We start from the raw sequence: 23,828 nt of genomic DNA, 5'->3' as shown, positions 1-23,828 counted from the left end.
AATAATAAATAATAATATCAGCCCTGTATTATATACTTGCCCACTGCTGAGCACGGGCCTCCTCTACTACTGAGAGGGATTAGGCCTTAGTCCACCACGCTGGCCTAGTGCGGATTGGTAGACTTCACACACCTTCGAAATTCCTATAGAGAACTTCTCAGATGTGCAGGTTTCCTCACGATGTTTTCCTTCACCGTTAAAGCGAACGATAAATTCACAAAGAATACACACATGATTTTTTTTAGAAAAGTCAGAGGTGTGTGCCCTTGGTATTTGAACCTGCGAGCTTTCGCCTTGGCAGTCCGTTCCACACCCAACTAGGCTATCGTCGCTTTTACTATCCCTAAACTGGTATATTGATAATTAAATTAAGGTCCGAATAACAGACATTTACCTAGACAATTCTGTAAATAAAAATCTCTCACATTCAATAATCGGCAGGCTTTTGCTGTAGGCCATATCGAATCGGCGCGCATTTATCAGTTACCGTGAAAACACGACTAAAAAGCGAAGCGACTGCCCTTCACGTTTCCCTTGTACATCGGGCTATGTGTATACATATTCATTGTGTTCACTATACGCCTCCAGACGACGGGTCGCTCGCTGTAAAACAACAGGAGAGAATTCTCTTTTAATTACAAGCTGGGCTCGGACGCGCCTGGCACGGTGCTTAGATCTTTTTATAACCGCTACCGAACACTTAAAACGTTCAATTATGAAATTTATATACAATAGCACAGGGTCCATTTTGTGTTAACGGAATCCCGAAACAAATGCATTTTAAGTTCCAATTGCAGTTCGAGAGGTATTTTCTCGAAGCAACCTAATGATGCGAAGATGCTGAATAACTGCAAAGCGAATTACGTACCTAATAAAAACTGATAATTACCTGAAACAAAAATAAACAAGGTTATTGAGACACGAAGGTCTTTTCTGTAGGTGGAGTTGAATGTAAAGAAAACAAATGAAATGACGGCACGTGTTTGTACAATTTACACTCCAAGTATTTCGTATCGCTAAGTGTTTTTCTAACGCCTTATATGTTTCATTATCAGACGTTTTCTAGTCTGGAAACCGTTAGAATAAACTCGCTAATCTAAATAGGAATCGTTTAAAAAATTATTAAAAAAAAACTGTTTAATATACCAACAATAAACAATACTATATAATCAACTAGCGACCCGCCCCGGCTTCGCACGGGTGCAATGCTGATTATTTAATGGATGTTATTATTATACATATAAACCTTCCTCTTGAATCACTCTATCTATTAAAAAAAACCGCATCAAAATCCGTTGCGTAGTTTTAAAGATTTAAGCATACATAGAGATCAGAGAAAGCGACTTTGTTTTATACTATGTAGTGATTACACAAATGATAACATACATATTGTTATACTTATACTATAATATATCAACCTATATCTAAAATATCTAATTAACAGGAAGCTAAAATGATAACTCCAGTGCATTTACTTCACAAACTACGCGATCCGTATGGCGTAAGCCGGGCTAATGTAAAATGTTGACGCAGCAGGTTCAATTCAGTAAGCAACAAGATAGAGGTTCGGAGTTTGAACACAAATTTAATTACAGATTTACCCGCCATGTAGTTGCGTCGACAGCCAGCGTACCCGTGTTTCATTAGTTATTTTAACGTTCTAAACGGCATATTATATTTTAAATCGTTGAAAATTCAGTCCTTTTACGTAATACAATAAGGGCTATTTCAGTCATCAGATGAAAATTATCCATTAATAACCTGCCTTAATATAAAAGTGAACATTGAATTGTTCTCACGGAACTAACATTTTTAATATGATTCTGTTTTATTATGTTGTATATTATTTCATGGCTTACTTTTATTAAGAAGTAAAAATCTGCCCTTAATCATAAAAATATCTTATACGCGAATATGAGACATCGAAATAAAACTAGTTTACGAATTTAATCCTGGTTTTTGTTTTTTCTAGGTGTCGGTCGTCCGAAAAGTCAAAGTTACAATATCTACCTACATTTTACAATTATATATTTTTTTAAATATTAGACGTTGGCAGTCCCATTAACATCCAACACGTCAGTCCGTCCCGTGGCTATAAAGGCTGCAGTCTTCCAAACGTCAGGATAAAAAAAATACAAAAAACTGCGACATAATCCGTTATCTAGTTTTATTTGGGTGTTTAATCAGTCATCAAAAATATTAAGTTAATGCACATTAGGTTTATTTTACCTTAATAGTTAACAAAATATTATCGTCACAAATTTATTTATTTCAATTAGAACGGATAAACCAATAAATAAACACTAATTAAGTTAATAATAACAATTTATAACTATAGTAAAATATGAAACAGATCAATAATCGACTTAATAACTACATGAAATATGTGGTATCATGAGTTAATTTCATACAAGCCCTTTTGGCTTAGAATAATAAAGATGTGTAGCTGCCATTATAAATATCAACGATAGCGAATTTACCATCGCCTTTCCAACCAGATCGAGAGCAATGATAAAATATACGAATTAAAATAAAATTGTTCGGATTTTATCGCGGATTTTTGCTGTAATACCCTTTAAAACCATATTATTCATTTCATTTTCCACAAAAAGATTATCAATTTTAATAAATTTAATGGTTAATGCATTTATAGTTGGTAACTATATATGTGTTCGATATCCTTACATAATATAAAACAAGGTCTGTCCGTCTGATCGTGAAAAACTCAAAAACTACTAGACGGGTTTTGATCACATTTTGTATGGAGACAGCTTGGGATCTTGAGAAGGACATCATATATTTTTTTACCCCGGGAAAACATCTTCACGCCGGCGGAACCGCGATTAAAAGCTTGTATTAAATAATAATATGCAATTAAAAAAAATGTTAGACGGTAACCTATTTTTAAATGACTTATTAATAATATTGAAAATTAATAATTTATGCCCGATATGTCTATCACATTATGGAATGGAATACATTGGGCGGTTCGGAATAAAAGGAGCGAATTTGTGTGACAAATTTATCAATTGTTTTAAAATAAAAATTTAATAACTTTAAACCACATACGTAACTATTTTAAATATATTAAAAATAAATTATGAAAACTTATTAATATAAGCGAAAACATAAAAACACAAAGAATTAACTAAATCAAAAGCTCAAACTCAAAACTATAATGGAAATGTGTACTAATACCAAAATAAACTATTCACAAAGTTGCACTAACGTTCTTCGTCGAACTATTGAATACAGATTCTGGTGAGCGGGTGCACCGCAACGGCAGATCTCTTGGTGGTCGAATTTAATTATTTTCGGTCGACTTCCTAACTCGATCGAAGTTTGCCACCACTGTGTCCACCAGCAAACAAACTAAGATATGTTCCACAAATAAAACTTAGGATAAGTGACTTACCGCCATATTCAATAAACGATCTTAATCGCTTTTACGATCTCAAAAATGGACCAATTAGAGTCACAGTTTTTTGATATGCTTACAAATGAGTTATTTTGATTGATTCATTCTCGGGATCGGGTTTAAGATTGAGATTGGGTTCGTTTATTACAGTCGTCCGCTAGCTAAAATGCCGTTATCTCAAAAAAAAACATTAAATACGAAACGAAAACGAATCACGAAATAACAAATATAAATTTATTGTATTTATTTACGCCAACAAATTGCGATACCTCCAAAAATTATAAGTTACAACAAATTATAATTGGCTGAGAAATTCAAATAGACATAATAGGACCAGATATCTTTGAGTAAAAGTTATTGCTTGAATTCTTGATGTTTTTGTTACTCAAAACTGCTTTGATATCAGCCAATAATTAGTGGTGACAAAATTAAACAATGAGATGTTCAGTTCAAAACTGATAAGCCTTCGGACGCGATTTACCACAGCTATTACGATTTCTATAGTTGATTCAATAAAAATAAATTATTATAATCAGTGTCTATCGTTGCTGTATAATATTATGTTTATTTTACATTAGATTGTGTTTGAAATAGGTGGAAACCACGCCTACAAAACATATTTCACGCATGATAATCTATATATATATATAAATGAATCCCTATTTCTCTTAATCATGCCATCACGCGTAAACGGCTGGACCGATTTCACATTTTTTTTTGTTGTGTTTGTTGTTGTCAATGGAAGGTTATTATGAAAGATAAAATTCAAAAAATTGCGCGGAAAATTAGAAAATTTAAGTAAACTTAACGACAATATTAATTTTACATAACTGTCAGTTGTTTGAAATAACTGTCAGCGATCGACAAAATACGCGCGTGCATACATAGTTAAGACAGGACAACGTCTCTCGGGTCAACTAGTTATTAATAAATGCTCGCGGCTTCGCCCGCGTTAAAGAGTTTTCTAGAATAAAGGTCCCGCTATATATTTTCCCGGGACAGAAAGTAGTTTATGTCCTTCCCAGAATTCAAATTATCTCCATAACAAAATTTCATCACAATCCTTTGGGTAGTTTTTGAAATTATCGCGGGCACAAAGGTAGATGCGGCAGGAGACTTTGTTTTAAAATATTTTTTCTAGAACCTTTTATGAGGAAAAATTCCATCATACATGATTGTTGCGTAATTTTAACTGTTTACATAGCACAAGCAACGGAAGCTTTAAAAAAACATCCTCGATTTTGCAACATTTTTCATTGATGCTCCGTTCTTATTGGTCATAGCATGATGTTATAAAGCCTTCATTCTATAGCTGTCCAACACGTTTTCAATTAGAACCAATAGTTCCTGAGCTACGCGCGTTCAAACAAACAAACTCTTGATCTTTAAATTTTAAATATAGATAATCATTGATCTCGTCCCAAATAAGCATACGAAGTTACAGTTTTGATTTATAAATCACATATTTGTAGGTCCATTCCTATTATTCACATTTAAAAATACATCAGTATTAAGCTCAAAGTAACCTTATTACTTTGACAGAAATTACCCGTCGGGGACAAAACGACAAAAAATAATATTCAATGAACATAACGTGTATACTTCGATAGCCCACGCAAAAAAATGTTATTCTATTACGGACAAGGCCAATATTATACAAGAATAAATCAAACAGCAGTTATTACAAGACGACATATTATACAATATTAATTTTATTTATTTATTTATTATATTATATTACACATTTTCTAGTAGCATATTATTTAGTACTAGCTGTTGCTTTCGGTTTCGTCTATGTATATCTTGATAAAACGAATGAAACCCTATAATACTAATACTTTCGCATAATCCTCAAATACTATGAATACATTATACAGTAAAATCGGACAAGTGTGAGTTGGACTCGCGCACGAAGAGTTCCATACATAGTAACTCTTTAGGTATTAAAGAGAATATTTACGTTAAAATTAAACTATTTTTCGGATATTATCGCAGTTTTTATATTTTAGTTTTCTCCCAACATTCGCGGAAACATAAGAAATCTTTATAGAATATTATGCTATAAGACATTACTTCTTGCAAAATTTCATGATTCTAGTGATAGGAAGGACCCTATAGGTTTGATTTCCCTGTGAAATGGCAAAATATACGACAATATGCGACATAAAGATTATTTTTTTACAGCTGAAACGCGTCGTAAATTAGAATGTTTAATATTAATTTGAACTTGATATAAATACGCATTCCTGAAAAAAAACTTGACACAAACGGACAACAAAGGGATCCTATAAGGGTTCCTTTCGAAATACGAAACCCTAAAAATAGTAAAGTATCAGCTTCCCTTTTGATAATATTCGCTATTTCCCGCTGCGCCCTATATACGCAGATGCAGCGTTTGCTTTCTATCAGTAAAAGATTTTTTTAAATTAGATCAATTTTTCCAAAGGCCTTACAAAGAATATCGTAAATTTTTACTCTGTAATATAACTCTCATTAATATAACAGCGTAACGAACTCGCACACTATAATTAATTTAATTTTTTGCTCTATATCGATACATATTACAAATAAAATTAATCTAATTCGTACAGTGGCAATACACTTCGATTTTAAACTGCCAAGTTATGTATTCCAGAGTCGACAAATAGAATACATGTATTATGTATTTTTTTATTCATATTAAATTAAAAACCGATTTTTTTATTATGTTCACAAAACTGACGTTGAGTCATGCTACAAGTAAAATTTATGAAACATCATTATCACACCACTACTTGTCAAACCGAAGATAGAGTCGTATGATGATGTAAAAGTCTTTAATCTCATTTAATTTGTCGTTTTATAATACAACAAAATATACACTGATTAGTCTCAAATACCATGACAACTTTAGCCTTTAACCCCCAAATAAAGACGTACCAATAGCTCTTTTGCAAATAACTGCTTTCATAAGTATTTCCGCGTGATTTTTATTAATAGTTGTAAGCGCCAGTATAATCCATTATAGTTAAAGCCGAGTGTAGATGCCAAGCGGACCTGTTGAGTGCAGTAACATGTTATTCTTGCCAGGAGACGCTCAGATACACTGCAATACATTACTCGTAAGCCAAGCACTAACGACTTCATTTATATCCTCTTGTCAGATACGCTCGGTATGTTTTCGTAGCCAAACAAGCACCTTAACGCTGAAGTCTGTTTCAAGAATAAATAAATTACCGTTGTCCGTAGTTATTCCAAATTTAAAGTAAGAAAAAAATATTGTATGTGTAAAAAAAATATAGAGATGATTTAAAAGTGGATTTTTTTTTTCAATTACCATATATTTGTTAAATATGAGCTATCATATTCCTAATATTATAGAAAGAAGTAATTATTATTGTGTATATGTTTAACTAAATGTATTATTCAATATTAGCGTATATTACATTATTAGGTACATCTTCATATATCTTTTTCCCTTCGTAGGCGACACTCCTCTATTATATTTCAAATCTTGTCCATTCCATTCACAAGTTGTCTGGAAGAAATCGCAGAATGCGATAAAACCGCCAATAGTATTATTATCTTAAAATTATTATTTCTATTTTATGTTTGTACTTTCACCTTTGATGTGCAACAAAGTGTAATAAATAAATAAAAAATTATGAGATTGTAAAGACAACTAACGTCCATCAATGTAAAGTACAATCTTAAATGTATTACTTATTTTTAAGGAATGTGTGTTCGTAGGCGAGGGAAGACACGGTTGGATTATGAACAATAATCTTGTTGAAAAGCTTTACAATAACGTAATATTTTGAGTGAAGCGACTGTGACGAAAATAATAATTTGTGCCGTATCCATTCATGCGCAATGAGTGTTTAAATAAATAAAAAAGCTGCTCCTAAAATTATTCAAACAAAATGTTCTTTTAAAATTATTTTGCATCGCTATTTTTCCTTAACTTTTTTTAGTTATTTTATGTTTCGCCTTTAAGGCATTTTCCTGCATCTACAATATTAGAACCAAACATCATTTGCAATTTACTCCAAAACCTTTTAAAAGTAAACATAATCAGTTTTATATAAACTGTTTTACGCAACATTTGCGTTACACTAACATTGTTGAGCGCACACAAGTTAAATTAGTTTGGAAACGTTATTCAGGCAGCGGCTGCATCGAAAACATATTTGATTTTAAACAGCATCTGTGTCAAGTTTGCTGCAACATTGGCTCTGAATGGCCGGACGGCACCGTAAAGTCCCCGATCTCGTTTCAGATAGCTCCATCAATCTTCTGCAACAGTGTATCGGCTTCCTATTTTAAAAACGAAACCCGAACAAGGTCCGCTAAGCCCTTACTTCTTGTGAAAAATGTAAGCGCCGCTCGGCAGTTAGGCACGTCCAAATCTCTTAATACATAAAAAAGTTCAAAAGTAATTTACACAGCAATTATTTTGAACGCTTGTTAAAAACACCGGTTTCAATTGAAAAAATCGTTTTTCTAATCGATTTTGAACGAACAATGCAATTTCAACACTGAGTTCGAATACAATTTGCATTCACGTTTGTTTGTATAGATTACGTCGGAATTTATTTCAGTTAACTATCAACGCCGAGCCGGGAGTTCTCGTTATGAGCTACAATTTTTCTTTGTTTAAAAAAAAGTTTCATTCGAATCTCAACCAATTCCATTAGCAGTTGTGGTAGAAAGTTTATCAAGCTTTACATTTATTTCGAGTTGTTCCCTGTTTGTCCGGGAAGTTTTGAAAGCGTGCCGATTCGCGACGTCCTTATATAAATACAATGCGACTATTTAAAATATTTCTAATAACGAATAACTCAATCCGACCCCGTCTAGTGAGCTATTCAATCAGGCGGACTGAACGGTGCACGGCGCAAGGCCCCGCCTGAACGAATACGTTCTGCTTGTAACGAATGTATTGTACTCTTAGTGCTAAAATAAAAAGAACACGACCGGCTGGTACCTTCTCCACTGAACCGCAGGAATTGCTCTGATGAACGATCAATGCTCTTCTAATAGCAATATTCCTTTTTTCTCGCGGCGCTCGCCCGCTTCGAGCACTTTTGTAAGAAAAAATCGTTGTTGAAACGACAGAGATATTCCGATACGGGTTTTTAATTAATTTTACAATTACTACAATAGTATTGTAGCGGAATTATACGGAATTCACGGGATGGGAACTGCATGAAAGTGTATTCAGGTTTTAATTAAATTGATTGTTTATAGAGTTGTTGAAGAGATAACAGTTTCGAGTATCCATAGTAGTATTGAGAAATGTATGCCGAGTACATTTCGTTATAAGCGGACTACGTACTTCACAACATTAAAGCACTCCAGATATTAAAGTTTAAAAGTTTTATTTCTTAATATGTCGTCGTATCGCTGACACGGAAGTCGAAGTATCACTTCTTAGCAGAAATTTCATTCGTATTTATGTTGATATTTTTGTATCTGTATGAAAACGTTGCATTTTCGCCACTATTTTAATGCGTTTAAAAGTTGTTTCAAAATCAAAACTAATAACATCTATTACAATTTCACTAGTCTTTATAGAACAAGTACTAACTGTAGTATTTTTTTCTTTTAGAAAGAATAGAAAATCCCAAAATGGCCATTTTAAAATTTAATTCCACCATTCACAGTTCCGACAATTCAAATATCAAAAACGACCTTTTTTCCTGGATTAATCAAACGCTCAACTAACGTTTGTACAAAATCCAAACAAAATACAGTTGGCTATTTTAATATAAACTTGTATATTTTGCCAACGCATTTTAATCCGATTGTCGGGCACCGCGCTCCGAACCAATCAGGATTTTTATTAACCCTCATTATTATTGATTGCTACGAAACTACATCGAAAGCACTGCTGCAAAGAAACATAAGTATCGTGCAATTAACTTTGCCATTTATCAGGCCATATAATTAATGTTTATAAAATCAGCTTTATAAATATAAAGATATTAATTAAAGTATAAATTATATATTTTATGTATAGCGCGAATTTACAGGGTCGTTCGGGCAGTGTCTCTGTTTGACCAAAAATTTACGTCACAACTTTACCATAACATTTCGCTTTGGTCAGTAAAATTGATGGATCACGGAAGCCCTAATTATCATCTTCTGACATTTTTATTCAAGGACGGTTATCACTTACCGTTTGATCAATCCGTTACTGGCCTGTTAATAATTTCTCAGTCTTCTGTTTAGAAAAGCAATATTTGTTTTCTTTTTTAACGTGACCACACCTCGCCTAATGGTAAGCAGAGTGAGATCCAAATAAAATATCTATTGAGAGATCGTTATCCCTCGCCAGTCGACACAATTATGCCGGCAAATTAAAATAAACAAACTGCATTCACGTAAACCAATAACTCAGTATTCACCAAAATACATATTTGTTATGTCAAATGCTTTTAGAATGACGCAGTTAATTAACTAGGATACGCTTAGAACAACTGAGATATATAAACGTTGAGGAAGTTTGAACTAAAACTTTATAGCAAATTGTTACTCAAGATAAGTAAAGGCTCTAACGTGGAACTTTACATTTCTATTTACAATACTATTGTACGATGTTAGATTCCTAAGTGATATTAGGTTTTTTGTTCAATATCAGCTTGCGTCTGGAATTTTGCCACGTAAATGGCAATAGGCTCGCCTTATAGTTGGCAAAATGTGGCGGTATTTTTACTGCTCTTATATAATCTACTAGCTTTTGCCCGCGACCTCGCCCGCATGTAGAATGATTTTCCGCGATAAGAAGTCTATAGTATAAAAGCCTATAACTCAGGAGTAACGTAACTTCCTATTAGTGAAAGAATTTCCAAAGTGAATTCACTAGTTTCAGAGATCCTTACAAATCTACAAACAAATAAACTCACAAATTACCTCTTTATAATATTAGTATAGATTAAATAAATTGCAATAACACCCATATACATCTTAGTAATACCAGAAATAGTTATTGCAGTTTTTCCATTCGCAGTTCATTAACTTCTTCAACGCTCTGCAAAAACAACACAGAATTAAGTAAATTGGGCTGAATCGCGAAGGTATGTAATTTATCAGAAGAGTGTCCTCTCGAGAAAGGAAATCTTGGCAATCACTCTTCGCAATTATCCTCGATTTTTTGGAGAGGACTAATTAGCTGAATGGACTGAGGCGTTCAAGGTAATTAACTTTGATGATAAACGATGGATTTGCTTCTAACAAGATCAATTATAAAGAGGTTGCTTAATTCAATAACTTTATCTCGTTGTGCCGTACCGTTTCATTTTAATTGATGTCAACCTGCTCAAATAATAATGGTTAAGCTGTTTAGTACGTGATTTGTTTATTCCTTCGATACCAGGAGCATATGGTACGCAATTGTTGAAATTCTTTATATTCTTTTTAAAATATTTCACTCGTCATATCATGTCCGCACAGCGTATTCTCACCATGATTTTCGTGATCCAAGAAAAGCTATAAATAGTAAAGACCAAAAAGCATGAAAGGCAGTCTATCGATGTCGATAAAAACCCAGGTCGTGCAGGTAAGCCAGGTGGCTGATAATACGAGCACAATCTGTTTGTGACACGCCGCACGCGCTAATGCGGTTATCTGATCCTGATGCGACTTGTTTACGGATGTGTATGGATGTAGATTGTGGTTGCGGTGTCCGCACTAACTGAATATTAACGTTCGAATATTGAACAAACGCGATTAGAGTTGCGTGCCAATGTCGTTACAGATATCGGTTTTTATGATATCGACAGAGGTTAGGCACTTATTACGTGACATTTGCGGATTTTATATACTGGCTGATATTGATATTGCATTATGAAACCACGAATACTCGTCTTAACCTCTACTAACATTATGCCAAAAAACATGAATGTAGAAAGAAAATTTTCGTCAAAAATCCCAGTTTGACTTGTCTGATTTTTTAATTTTAGTTTATAGCGAATGACGTGCACTTGAGTGTATTTCTGAATGAAGGTGTGAATTTGCCGCTGCGACGAATTCTCTAAAAGTAGTAGAGCCATTAGGGCGTGTAAAATTTAAATTATTTCTTATTTATGTTTATTTTATTCGTAACTTACACGTTTTTCATTAGTTATCATTTAGTTAGAAAAGGTCAAATAAAGTAAGCGATAATTAAAAGGAGTTAAATGAGTTTTTTTTATGTAAACAATATTTAAAAATATTTTGTTGCTTGACAATTTTACTTAATTATTTAATACGCGAAAATGTAATAAAATGTGCTATCCAACATTACAAAAAAATCGAATCAGTAGTACCTGAAAGTAGCACGATCAAACAAACAAACTCTTTAGCTTTATTTAATAGTATATATGTATAGATAGATAATAGCAGCGGCCTGCTAGTCTCGGTAGCTTTAAAAAACACCAAATTACAAACATACATCCGAATATCAAATCAGTACAAAGGTACATAAACTTGAGATTACGCTATCATATCCCAATGTTATAACAATAGCTTCGGCCTAGGCAGGATGTGTAAATACAACGGTTTGCATTCCAAGCATTACCTAATTATTCAATTGTTCGGCTACCTGATGGATATTATGTACACAATGTAATGTAGGCAGACGTTTAGTTATGCTTCGCATATTGTGTGCATTGTGCAAATTTCACTATTTGAGCAAAGAGATCGTAGCTACGAATAGCTTTCTTATTATTTTTTATTATTAAAGAACTTCCATCAAATCTAAAAGTCATTTCCGATATACAAATCAATAAAATATTTTTATCTTAAAAGCGTGGGCTTAGAGTTCCAATTTCAATGTAACACATGATCTGGAAATTACGTATATTATAAGAGAACATAAAACTATGCGTAAGGCAACAACTTGTGTTTTAAAATGCTTGCAATTACGTTTATTTATAGGCGCAGACTGCAAAATCAAATAAAAAAGGGGAAAATGTAGAAAAGTTGTAAAGAAACATTCCTACTTATACTATCTTTGAGAAATCTTAAGAGCTTTTAGTGGTTAGTGCATGAATTAACAAGATTACAGAAGTTATTAAAGTTAAGATTTAAAAGTTAAAAAGAATGAAACATTTAATTACTTTCACGGATGTTTACTTCTATCACAAAGGCATTCTTAGTAAATTTATTTTAATTCAAGATTCAACTGTATTTTAATTTGATATACCTATCATTAGTTATGACTAATTTAAAATATTTGTGTGATATTTTTGCATAGGTATTCATATTATATATAATGTATAATATGTTTTGGGGATGTTACGATTACTAGGAAACGAAAGATATAATTTGTTTAATGTTTTAATATATAAAAAAACTGCGTTGAATGTCAGCCTTAATATGTTTCACAATTTTAAGGTCACAACTAACAGTCGTTGTCGAATCAAATTGAAGTGAGTAGTTCTTCAAATTATGTTTTAATGGAATTCTTAAAAAACAAGTCCAACGGCGTATTCATTAAATGAAATATTTGAAACGTACAACTATTTTCCAAGATACTCTAAAATAATTTCAAAGGCAAATATAAAACAAATATGCACGAAACCGTTACATCCAAACCGAACCGCAAACAAAAATAATACTTTCTCCAACTCCTATGAAATAAACTGCGACAGATTTAAATAAATCTCGGCGGAGAACTATTTCTCGTGTTGGAGAAAATGACTTTCGTTCCTTCCCTATCTCCCACTCACTTTCTTAAGACACCAATCCTTGGTCATAGACCGAAATGAAAATTAATGGAGATCGTGAGTATTTTTTCGTGTCGGTTTGAGTACACACCATTACTTCCGCTTTTGGCGTGGAACCCTCATTTATTATGTAAGTTGGTCGGTGAAAACGTACGCAAAAATGCAGATGGCATGGCGAAACAAGCTCATTTCGCGGCCAAAGTAAAATATGTCCCCGCACAGATGCTGCTCACTTTGATCCTATTACGGACATAATCGAAATAATTTATCGAACCGTGGACTATGTTTTTAACGTTATATTTCCTTAGAATATCTTTGTTCTTTTTGAGAAATTCTGTTAAATATTTTTTGGTACAATATATTTTTATAGCCTCCCGTACCTACTAGAAAAATCTTCTCCAGTTAAATAATACATTTCTCGCATTACAGAGCTAGCTTTATTCAATAATAACATATTAATTGTGATCGTTTTATATGTTGCTTGGATATGTTTAAACATTTGATTCGCATCAATGCTCCATTTTTTCAAATGACATCGAATAATAACCGCTCAAATTAAGAGCCAAGGTTCTCAGTACCTGTTCTAGCACCAGTCGCTGAATTAGTAATATTTTCTACCGGGAGCTGGGTTACTGGTATTCAACACACTTAAATAAAATGTTTAAATTATTAAAATATTTATTTTTGATATAAAAACTGCAATCATATAAGTTTTAAATCGACCGGTCCTATAATGTTTCACGAAGGCTGCTTTATTCTGTTAAGAAGAAATCAAAAGTTGAAGGTAATTTCAGTCCCACTACACCCAGATCAGACACTATTTTTTATACCACACAATCTGTCTGTGTGTGAATCGAACCTTTAGCTTTCCATTACACAATGAGCCTAGCGCTCTTAACACTACGGTAGCTGGCAAAAAAGTACGCACAATGTACATTTCCTTATTACGGAAATCTTGCGCAAAAATGTCATCCGTAGTCATTCCACAAATTACCTCCGCTAACAAAACTAATTTTTATAAAGCGACGCTCCCTTATAAAAGGTTTGAAGTGTTTCGCTTCAGAGGATATTCGGACTTTTCGTGATTTTTCTTGATTTCAGCTAATTGGATTGATGGAGCGGCCTTCGCAACTGTGTCACGGAAAGATAATGAACGGGCGGACAAAATGAACTTTTGTCTTACTAACTATTTTCCGTGAAAGAGCAACGGCTGACATTTCGGGGACTGTCGTAAATGTATTTTCGAGGTATTACGAGAATAAATTTACTTATGCTTATGGAATAATGCTAATATCTGTATTAATCAATAAAGACATCGTTCACTCGCAATAGCGCATGACGTAACCCAAGTCCTGTGAATATTGGAGCTAGTTACATGCCCTAAGCCGTATAAGCGTCGGTATCTCATCGGTGATTGGATGAAATTAGAGGATGGTAAACACACGTGATCTGAAGCCGTTGTTTGCACATCCTCTCTCTTGAATGGGCCGTCCGTGGAACCTCTTTCAGGGCTTGATGAAACACAAACTGTGTCAGTAGGTACTGCCGAAATTTCAAACCCTGTTTGTAGTTGCAAACGAACTGGCTTGTGCTGGTGTTAATGAGGTTTTGGTAGGACCGACTTTATGTATATTATATACATTGAAATACGTTTGGAACAAGCAACCGCTTTTGATTGAAGCTTCGTAAATACCGTATGTATACGTCGCGTATTGAAATGTTTGTAATTACAATCAAACGTAATGGGGGTTCTGTATGTAATGTATTATAATTTTCTATTCTTAATTAATATCCCTCATTGATATTAATTAGTGGAAGACGACCGACCGATAATTTTGTTTTGCTTTGATAATATTAAATTAAAAAATAGGTTATGATATTTATGTTTGTAAATGTAAGCAAATGAACTCTGTACACCGTTTATTTATTTATTCATTTCCTCTTTTTTATTGATATTCTGTTTAGTGTTTGTTTCATGCATGACCAGGTTTCTTTTTTAATATAATATTGACGCTATACATAAAGCGTATCAAATAAGTAATTTATTTATTAATTTTGCAATAACATCAAATACAATTTTACATAATTTTAGACTAGAACATGCGGTCTTAAAATCCGCGTATGAAAGAAGCGAAAATAAATTTAATCTTATTCGTCATAAATAGGTTTTTTAAACAAGACGTAAAAATATGTTTAGGAAAATATGATGCATATCTCGAATGCTATTAGAATTATCGGCCTCAAGACGCTCATAAAATTTACATATGCGAAGCACCAGAAAAATCGTGCATATAAAAACATACCTAATTTATATAGTTATAAATGTTAAGATGAAAGACAGAGATACATGATTAATGAGCATCTAAAAGATCTTATTAATACTCAGCACTATTACGTGAGAGCAAACACAACCCCACTCATAGCATAGATGAAACTGTTTCAATATTGCGGAATTTCATTTATCATAATTTGCCTCTCAAGTAAAGAGAACACGGTAACGCGCCACTTCGGAAGCACATGATTTGCATAATAACCCGAGCTTAGTGTTCTACACTAGTGAGGTCAAATCTGAACCATAAATTCGATATTGCAAGGCGTCATTTTGCATAATCTATCGGATTCCGCAGCGCTCTCTCCACATTCGGAGACGTTCGAATAGACATTAAAGACATTCGTATTACGGTAATGTTTATTGAGAGTTCGTATTCGAATGAGTCATAAATTAGTGTGTTTGACTTACAAAGTCTTTGGTAAAGGTGAATTTATGGATCAACCGCAGGCCATAATTTTAAGCATTTGATATTATCTATGTGTCACGTTATAGAAATGAAATCCCCGAATGCTTGTTATAAGAACTTACATTATCTCACCTCACTGAATAGGTCAGTATTAAGAGCCATCATAAATCCTTTCTAAATAAGGGGAAACGAATCTTCTGGAAAGGGAATGGTGAGACAATGATTCTATAAACACCATTCGGCGAAGAAAATAATAATTTTAATTACTGAATTGCATTCGTTCATTGGTCGTTACTTGATTCCAAACCATTATATCGTAGGCTCAATATTGAGATTGAGAGATTTCTAGCTACTACATTACATTGGGAGAACATAAAGGACTATTGTGTATAATCCTTTAGTATTTTAAAACGTCCATTATATAACGTTGAAACGACAATTCTATGTAAGCGTTTAGAGTCCTTGCTGAAGACAGCTCAATTCATATTCACTTTACATTGGGGAGGGCAGCAGACAAAAAATGCAAGGCCGATAGTGAAACCGATAGGCAAATACCCGGCCCAAATCATGACCTAATATCGGGCAATTTATCACCGACAGACCTTTGTGCCCGTGCCATCAATCTTGGGCTTCCTTCGCACTCAACACTCCAACTAATTATAGACGATCGAGTCTTGACAGTTTGCTTGCGGATTTCTAAAGATTTTTTACGAGACGATGTTTGGCGGACGATTTGGTGGATCGACGTCGATTGACCGGAAAACGCGATGTTGATTCAACCGTGACGTCACTTCGAAATGTTTAGTCAATGTGAACAGGTTTAAAAATATTGCAAAAAAATATTTATATAAAAATACATTATCGGATTAATTAAATTGCTTGCCAGTAATCTTTCGTTCCAGATTCGGTATGTTTTAAAATTAATATGCAAATGTACGGTTTGAATTAATTTTGTTTTGCACCAGAAAACCGTAATACATTTCAGGTAAATGCACGTATGGTATGAGTGACATTAACGTAATAAACCATAAAAATATTTCACAGTAAGCCATGGAGTGGCATCCATACACGCGAGTGGAAAAGAAGGGCCATTTGCTTTATTACATTTACATCACACGCCCGTTAAAGCAACCAACTGAACAAAATGTTGCATGAAATTTTCTTGCTTGTCGCTATTGATCTTTTCACCTTTCGTGCATTAAATTATGTTAGGCGTTAAAGTCTATTTTCATGTTACGATGTTTAGCAAACTTCTCTTTCAATTAAATACAGAATGAATATACAATGTAGCTATGTTAACATTTTGTCAGTAACATTGAAACAAGAGTGGTATAAAAATATGGACTTCGATAATATTAATGGATCTAAACTTTAAATTAGGTATTAAATTTTCTATTCAAATGAGCATAAATACAAAATACTAGACTCTGTCAGCACATACAGATTTCGTCTACTAAAACGTGGTACAAATTACGTATAATAAATTATCATTGAAATAAAACTATTTTTCGGATTTTATCGCAGTTTTTTAAATATTATTTTTCTCCCAAAGTTTCGAAAACTTTACAGCCTTCATGGTCACGGAGGGGACGTAGGTGTTGTTCGTCAACGACCGTGATAAAATCCAAGAAATAGTTTTATTTCAATATCTAAAATTCGCATTAACATAAGAAATCATGACATTTATTGGCAGCAATTCGATTCAACCAAGAATGTAAAAACGCAACTCCTATCAAGGAGCGCGTTTTCCAAAAATAGTAAATGCACTATTCTCACCCGATACAGTGTCGGCGTCAGCACTTACCAGCGCAAATAAAAATTGAAAAATCTGAGCCCCGCAAATCCCCGGAGGGTCCCCGCGCTCACGTTTCACACGCACCGCGCCCTGTCTCCCTTTATAAAAGGGCTTCTGTTGTTAACATTATTTATTTAATCATTTATTTATTACGGCTTTACAAAATCTCCCGTTTTATACATAACTTTGTCTAGTTATTTACATTCTATCTATTGCATACTTTATGTCTGTACATATACGGACTCGGGTATACAATGCCTGAAAAAGTGGGTCGCAGTAAGTGTTTACATCAACAAACATTTATCTGGGAAAGAAATTTTATTCACTGCACCAATTCTATTCGTCCACATCGTGAATCAATTCAGTGGACTCATTTGCGTCTGCAGTAAGTTTTGCTTTGCGTCCCGAACGTACGAGTTCTGAGCAAGCGAAATCAAAACTAATGGCTCTGACAACACGAACTATATTAGACAGCGTTACATGTCTTACTTACTGGCCTGTTTATGTTACACCTTATATCTTGCCACACTACATTCTTATTCTTGTCCGGTGTTATATGGCCTATAAATATAAATATATTCGTATTTCGTGCTATTTACCCTCTCGCAACGTTGCGGCATATTACGTATATATTATAACTTATTTAATATTATTATCAGCAAGTTATAAACTTATTATTAGCTTACTACGCCTTAACCAAAACAAATAATAGCAATTAGATATTGAAGCTGCTTATTTGTTAAACAATTATTAGAATAGGAGAGTAATTCCAGTGACTAACGCGTACAAATATAAACAAACAAACTCTGTAGCTTTAAATAATAGTGTAAATTGCTAGAAAAAATAAGTACTATTCTAAGATTTTAATCTAATGCCTTTATTAAGTCAATTACACACTTAAATTGTAGCAACGCCATAAAATATCACACAAGCATTTCTCCGTTATCTATGACATAAATACTGCCCGTAATGCTGCGGGCCCGATCGCTAGAAAGATAAAGAATCAGGTCAGCAACATCCTCGCTCTGCGCCACCTTGCCCAGTGGATATATGTCTTTCCTCCCTTCATGTATTTGTGATGCTTGATCTTTACTAAATCCTGCTGCTTCCACGAACGGAGTCTTCGTTCCACCTGGATTCACGGAATTCACACGGACTCCTTTGCGGCTTAGTTCCAAAGCAGAGCATTTTGTGAACATATCAAGAGCAGCTTTTGAAATGCAGTAAGGTAAAAATTCAATGTCCTTTATGGGTCGCAACGCAGCAACACTGGAAACGTTGACCACGTTACCTTTAGTTTTAATAAGGTGCGGAGTGAAGAGACTGGTGAGTAGGTAAGCCGGTCGCATGTTGGTAGCCATCGCTTTATCATATAATTCTATACCGTCAGTAATACCTCCGCGGTATCCAACGCCTGCATTATTTACCAAAACATCAATTTTTCCGAAAGTTTCTATGGTTTTAGCGACTATCTTATTCACGTGATCATCAATAGTTAAATCCGCAGGAACGATCAGGGGCTTCTTTTTATTGGCAGCTTCGCAGTCTTGTGCTACATTTCTAAGTGCGGCTTCATTTCTTCCGACGAGAACGAGAGTGGCGGATTGCTTAGCGTACATTAACGCAGCCGCAGCACCGATGCCCGAACTAGCACCGGTTATCACAACTACTTTATCACAGAAGTCCATCGTGTTTAACGTCGCGTTCTAAACTAACAGGTTTTGTTATATCCAAGCAATTAAGTAGTTTGACCTCCGAATTGCGGTAGTGGAACGTGATAGTAACAATGAGTGTTATTTTTTATCGGGCATGCTAGATAATTAGTTTTTAATTGTCACTTACGCTACATTATTTACGATATTTTAGAATGATAACCCCAATAAGAAAGTAAACAACAACAATACGATATGTTTGTTGTCCCTCACGATTTTCTAATCTATATATATAAAAATGAATTGCTGTTCGTTAGTCTCGCTAAAACTCGAGAACGGCTGAACGGATTTATCTTATCTTGGTCTTGAATTATTCGTGGAGGTCTAGGGAAGTTTTAAAAGGTGAGAAAAATTCGAATAATTGCCGGGAAAATCCTCAAAACAGCATTTTTCTATTTCCCATACAAACGTTTTCTAAATAAAATGGAGAGTCAATTTGTAATTTATTACCGCTGCATAAAGTTCAAATTCGCGTGCGCGTTGGAGGATCTAATATCGCGTTCTGAAACTCAACAAAAGTGAAAGTGTATCGCGAACGCGACAAAATTGCATAGTCTCAAAATACATAGTACATAAATAGTGGTCGGCTTCGAGAAACTCAATTTTAGCTAACTTCAGTTGTTAATCACGCTATGACCAATAGGAGCGGAGCAGTAATGGCTAAACTCAGGAACTACCAGTTTGAACTGAAAAAATCGTTTTGTGTTGGATAGCCCTTTATTTGTGGAGTACTATAGGCTGTATATCATCACGCTATGACCAATAGGAGCGGAGCAGTAATGGAACATGTTGCAAAAACGGGGACGATTTATTACTTTGGAGAGCTTCCGTTGCGTGCGCTGCGCAAACGGTTAGAGTTATGCAACAATGATGTATGACGGGATTGTTCCTCTTAAAAAGTTCTAAAAATATATTATAAAACAAAGTCCCCCGCTGCATCTGTCTGCCTGAACGTGTTAAACTCAAAAACTACCCAACATATTAAGATGAAATTTGGTATGGAGACAGTTTGAGACCCTGGGAAGAACATAGGCTCCCGGGAAACTACTACTTTTATAACGGAAAACTTTAGCCTGAAAAACTTTATAACGCGGGCGGAGCCGCGGGCAAAAGCTAGTTTCAAAATATAAAACTCTAGAAGATGTTTTGAAAAGTTTATTAGATATAATGCATAAACCATTCATCTAAATAAAATTTGGCACACATTTTATTCCGGAAAGTGCAAAGTCGGCTTTTTATTCAGGAAGAAGCCTATCAAGGCGAAGCCGCAAACAAGTACGTGCGTCTACTAATCATCTTCGAGACAAGTTAAAAAACTCGCAATTTAATATATAAACAAAACGATGCGGTTTAGGGGGCCGTACTCGCAAAATTAAAATCTTAGTGATAAAGGGTGTTGCGAAAAAAATTTCACGCGAGAGAACAAAGTTTTTTTTGTAAAATATTCGTATAATGACAGAGGCCGTCCCTTCCGTGACGTGTGCAGCTCGCCGCGTACCACGAATACTTCCGTACGTAGCCTGTCATTTCATTATTGTCTGTCACCCTGGGGGAAACGCGTTACTAGAATTCGCAATATATGGTTTTCCGTGCGTAGCTCTATGATATTTAATTTCTGATGTTGTTTATCAGTTTTGAGTAATGCATTTAATGCATAGATTATGGCGATTAGCTAATGATTTCAACGATTTCATTCCTGAGTTTTTTAAAAAGTTAATCTAATTTTAAAATTCTATTTATTCATTCACTTTTATTAATAATAAATATAAAACATGTGTTAGTTTTCCATTTGTTATTTGATTTATTCTGTTCACTTTATCAAATGATATGTTTACAAAAGTAGAACCTATTGTCTTCCGAACAACCTATATATTCTTACAGGAAAATTATTGGTAAAAATGAAAGCCGCATTGTACACTTTCTTTAATAAATTATCTTTATTTATGTGAATGAATTCGTGGATTGATATAATTTGGCATTATCTGTGATGACATACATAGATTACTATCAACTAATACAAACAATAACCATCATGTTGTAAACTGCAATACGTATATTTATTTTAAAGGGCAATCAGCATTATTCATGCAAGATTCGGTTAATCCATTCATTCTGACTTGCTCGTATCGGGCCAAACTGCGTAATGTCGATTTCGAGGCATGCCATTTGCATGAATGAGAAACTCGAATGCGACGGCATATGCAATATTCACGTTTATCTGTGAAGTTTTAAGGGCTAGTTTACCTTACATTGATTGCTCTTACTGTAACTAAGTTTAGCCGCAGGTTTCGTGCGGTATATTTAAGGATTGTCCAGATCCGTAATGTGTGCTAACATGCCGAATTCGTATTCGAAATGAAAATGTAGTAGCAACGGAATGAATGCTGGTTAACACAATATTGCTTTTGTGAGTGCTAATAGATATACCGCAATGGAAAACGAATGTAATAAATAAACGTTATCCAATATGACTACGAATTTTGACATTTAGGTTTGGTTGATCATTTTGAAATTCTGGGATAGATATTAAATAAAAAGTAATAAAATATATTATGAAATATATCAGTTATATTATTTTTAAAGCTAATTATGAAAGTACAATAGCCATAATATTCGACTACCGAACAAGTATATTCTTGTATTATCATACAATATAATTAATGCAGCACAATCGCACAGTACAAACTTACTTAATTTTGAATCCTCATTAACCAATGGATTTTCGAGCTGCAAATTAATGCTCATTCACAATTTTACCTTAAGGCTAACTTATTTACAATAAATTAAAATGCTGGTGGTGGTGTATATTTTATATTCGCCCGGATGAACACAAGGTGTTAAATCTGTCATAGAGGCCCACGTATGTGTTTCGCGTTCCGGGATCAGCATACATGTGTATCTCGTTCCACCAGGCCAGCATAATTATGTCAACTGCCGAGGGGTAATCAACTCTCGTCAGTCGAAATTCTATTGGACCCCACTCTACTTACCATCACGTGCACTAGGGGCACTTTGCCGTGCACCAAAATAAATCCTTATTCTTTTAAAACCTTCTAAAAAACCTCTACTTCCGATCTTAAAATATTTTGATATATTTATATTATTAAAGTATGTTCACATTGTGGCATTTAGAGCCAAAATCGATCATGCGCCATATTACTTGGTCGACTTGGTAAGACTATTGGTCAATCAATTAGTGAATCCGTCGGCGTAAGGAATGGGACTTCAGACATAGTTATAATGACCTTACGGTAGATACTCGAGTGGATGACCAAACAAGCTTCTTGACCCTTAATGTCTGAAGTTATTGCCGTGTAAAGATATGAAATTCAATTTAAAGCCATATACATATTATAATAACCGGCAAAGAACTTGAACGTATTACTGCGTGATGAGAGATATTTTTTAAGCAAGTGTAGGTGCCCTTATATTCAAAACACTCACCACGCGGTTTATCAAGTTGTTTGGCGACTATTATTTTAATTTAAATACTGTAGTAACTATCTGTTATTCTTTTACAATTAACTTCTGGAGGATTTTGAGAAAAAATACAGAGTAAGATTGAACTCTAGGAGTTGAAATCTATGTATTTACATTTTTATGTCTGTCCTAATGGATTTCAACGAAACAAATTTTCCCACATACACTCACGCCTTTATCCTCGAAGGGATAGGTAGAGGTGAAACTGATGCACCCACTTTTCACCGTGTTTATTCCGTGTTATGATGTAGTAGGGGGCGAGTCTATCACCATATACGGCACAAATTCCAGACTCCGTGCTAAAGCGGAGTAAAAAACACATCACATTGCATGACCCGGGAACCCAAGACCTTAACAGTGCAATTATAGTATAACGCAACTAAGAATTAATTCAACAAATTTATCGCGAAAAATCTGTAAAGTAATTCTATTTAAATATCAAACATTTGCGTAAATATTTGAACTCATTGAAAACCGAATTGTAATATTTTAGAAACGATTGTACATACAAATCACCGAATAAATGGCAATTTACAAATACAAATGCAATACATTATTCAGCATTATCACCGGGAACAGCCAAGGAGTTCGCAGCGGGTGGCATCAACTTAGGATGTTACCATAAATCTCTCGTACGCGGTGGATCACTCCTGCCCACCCTCCTCATAATTTATACTTTATTATTGGCGGCTTACGTAGTTGGACATCCCTTTCGGAATTCCCTGAGAGGTGGAAATCTGCCGTTAATTGTGAAATGTTTGTAAATAGTACGTATTCTCAAGAAAATAACATATTCGCTTTGTAATTGGTTGACATTGCTATAAGTATAAACATCGTATTTATTTCCATACCAATGTAATATAATATTATTTTTTTGTTTTAGTTTCTTTAAACTTGTACTACTAACGAACAAAATATATTTAAATTTTTGTTGATATAAACATTAATTATACCTTTTAAACGGGCCATTACCAATAGATTTATCTGGATAACTTT

General features: G+C 34.1%; 1 protein-coding gene across 1 annotated transcript; it reads right to left on the bottom strand.

Moving 5' to 3' along the window:
• Positions 1–18,496: 18,496 nt before the first annotated feature.
• LOC119188977 (uncharacterized oxidoreductase SERP2049-like) lies at positions 18,497–19,343 on the bottom strand. The gene has a single exon (XM_037437361.1). It carries the CDS (start codon positions 19,326–19,328, stop codon positions 18,564–18,566), a length of 765 nt encoding a protein of 254 aa, XP_037293258.1. The 5' UTR covers positions 19,329–19,343; the 3' UTR covers positions 18,497–18,563.
• Positions 19,344–23,828: the final 4,485 nt, after the last annotated feature.

Source organism: Manduca sexta, chromosome 11 (assembly GCF_014839805.1).
Source record: "Manduca sexta isolate Smith_Timp_Sample1 chromosome 11, JHU_Msex_v1.0, whole genome shotgun sequence".
Taxonomy (NCBI): domain Eukaryota; kingdom Metazoa; phylum Arthropoda; class Insecta; order Lepidoptera; family Sphingidae; genus Manduca; species Manduca sexta.
Note: the sequence above shows the minus strand (reverse complement) of the source record. Positions and strands in the feature narration are given on the sequence as shown.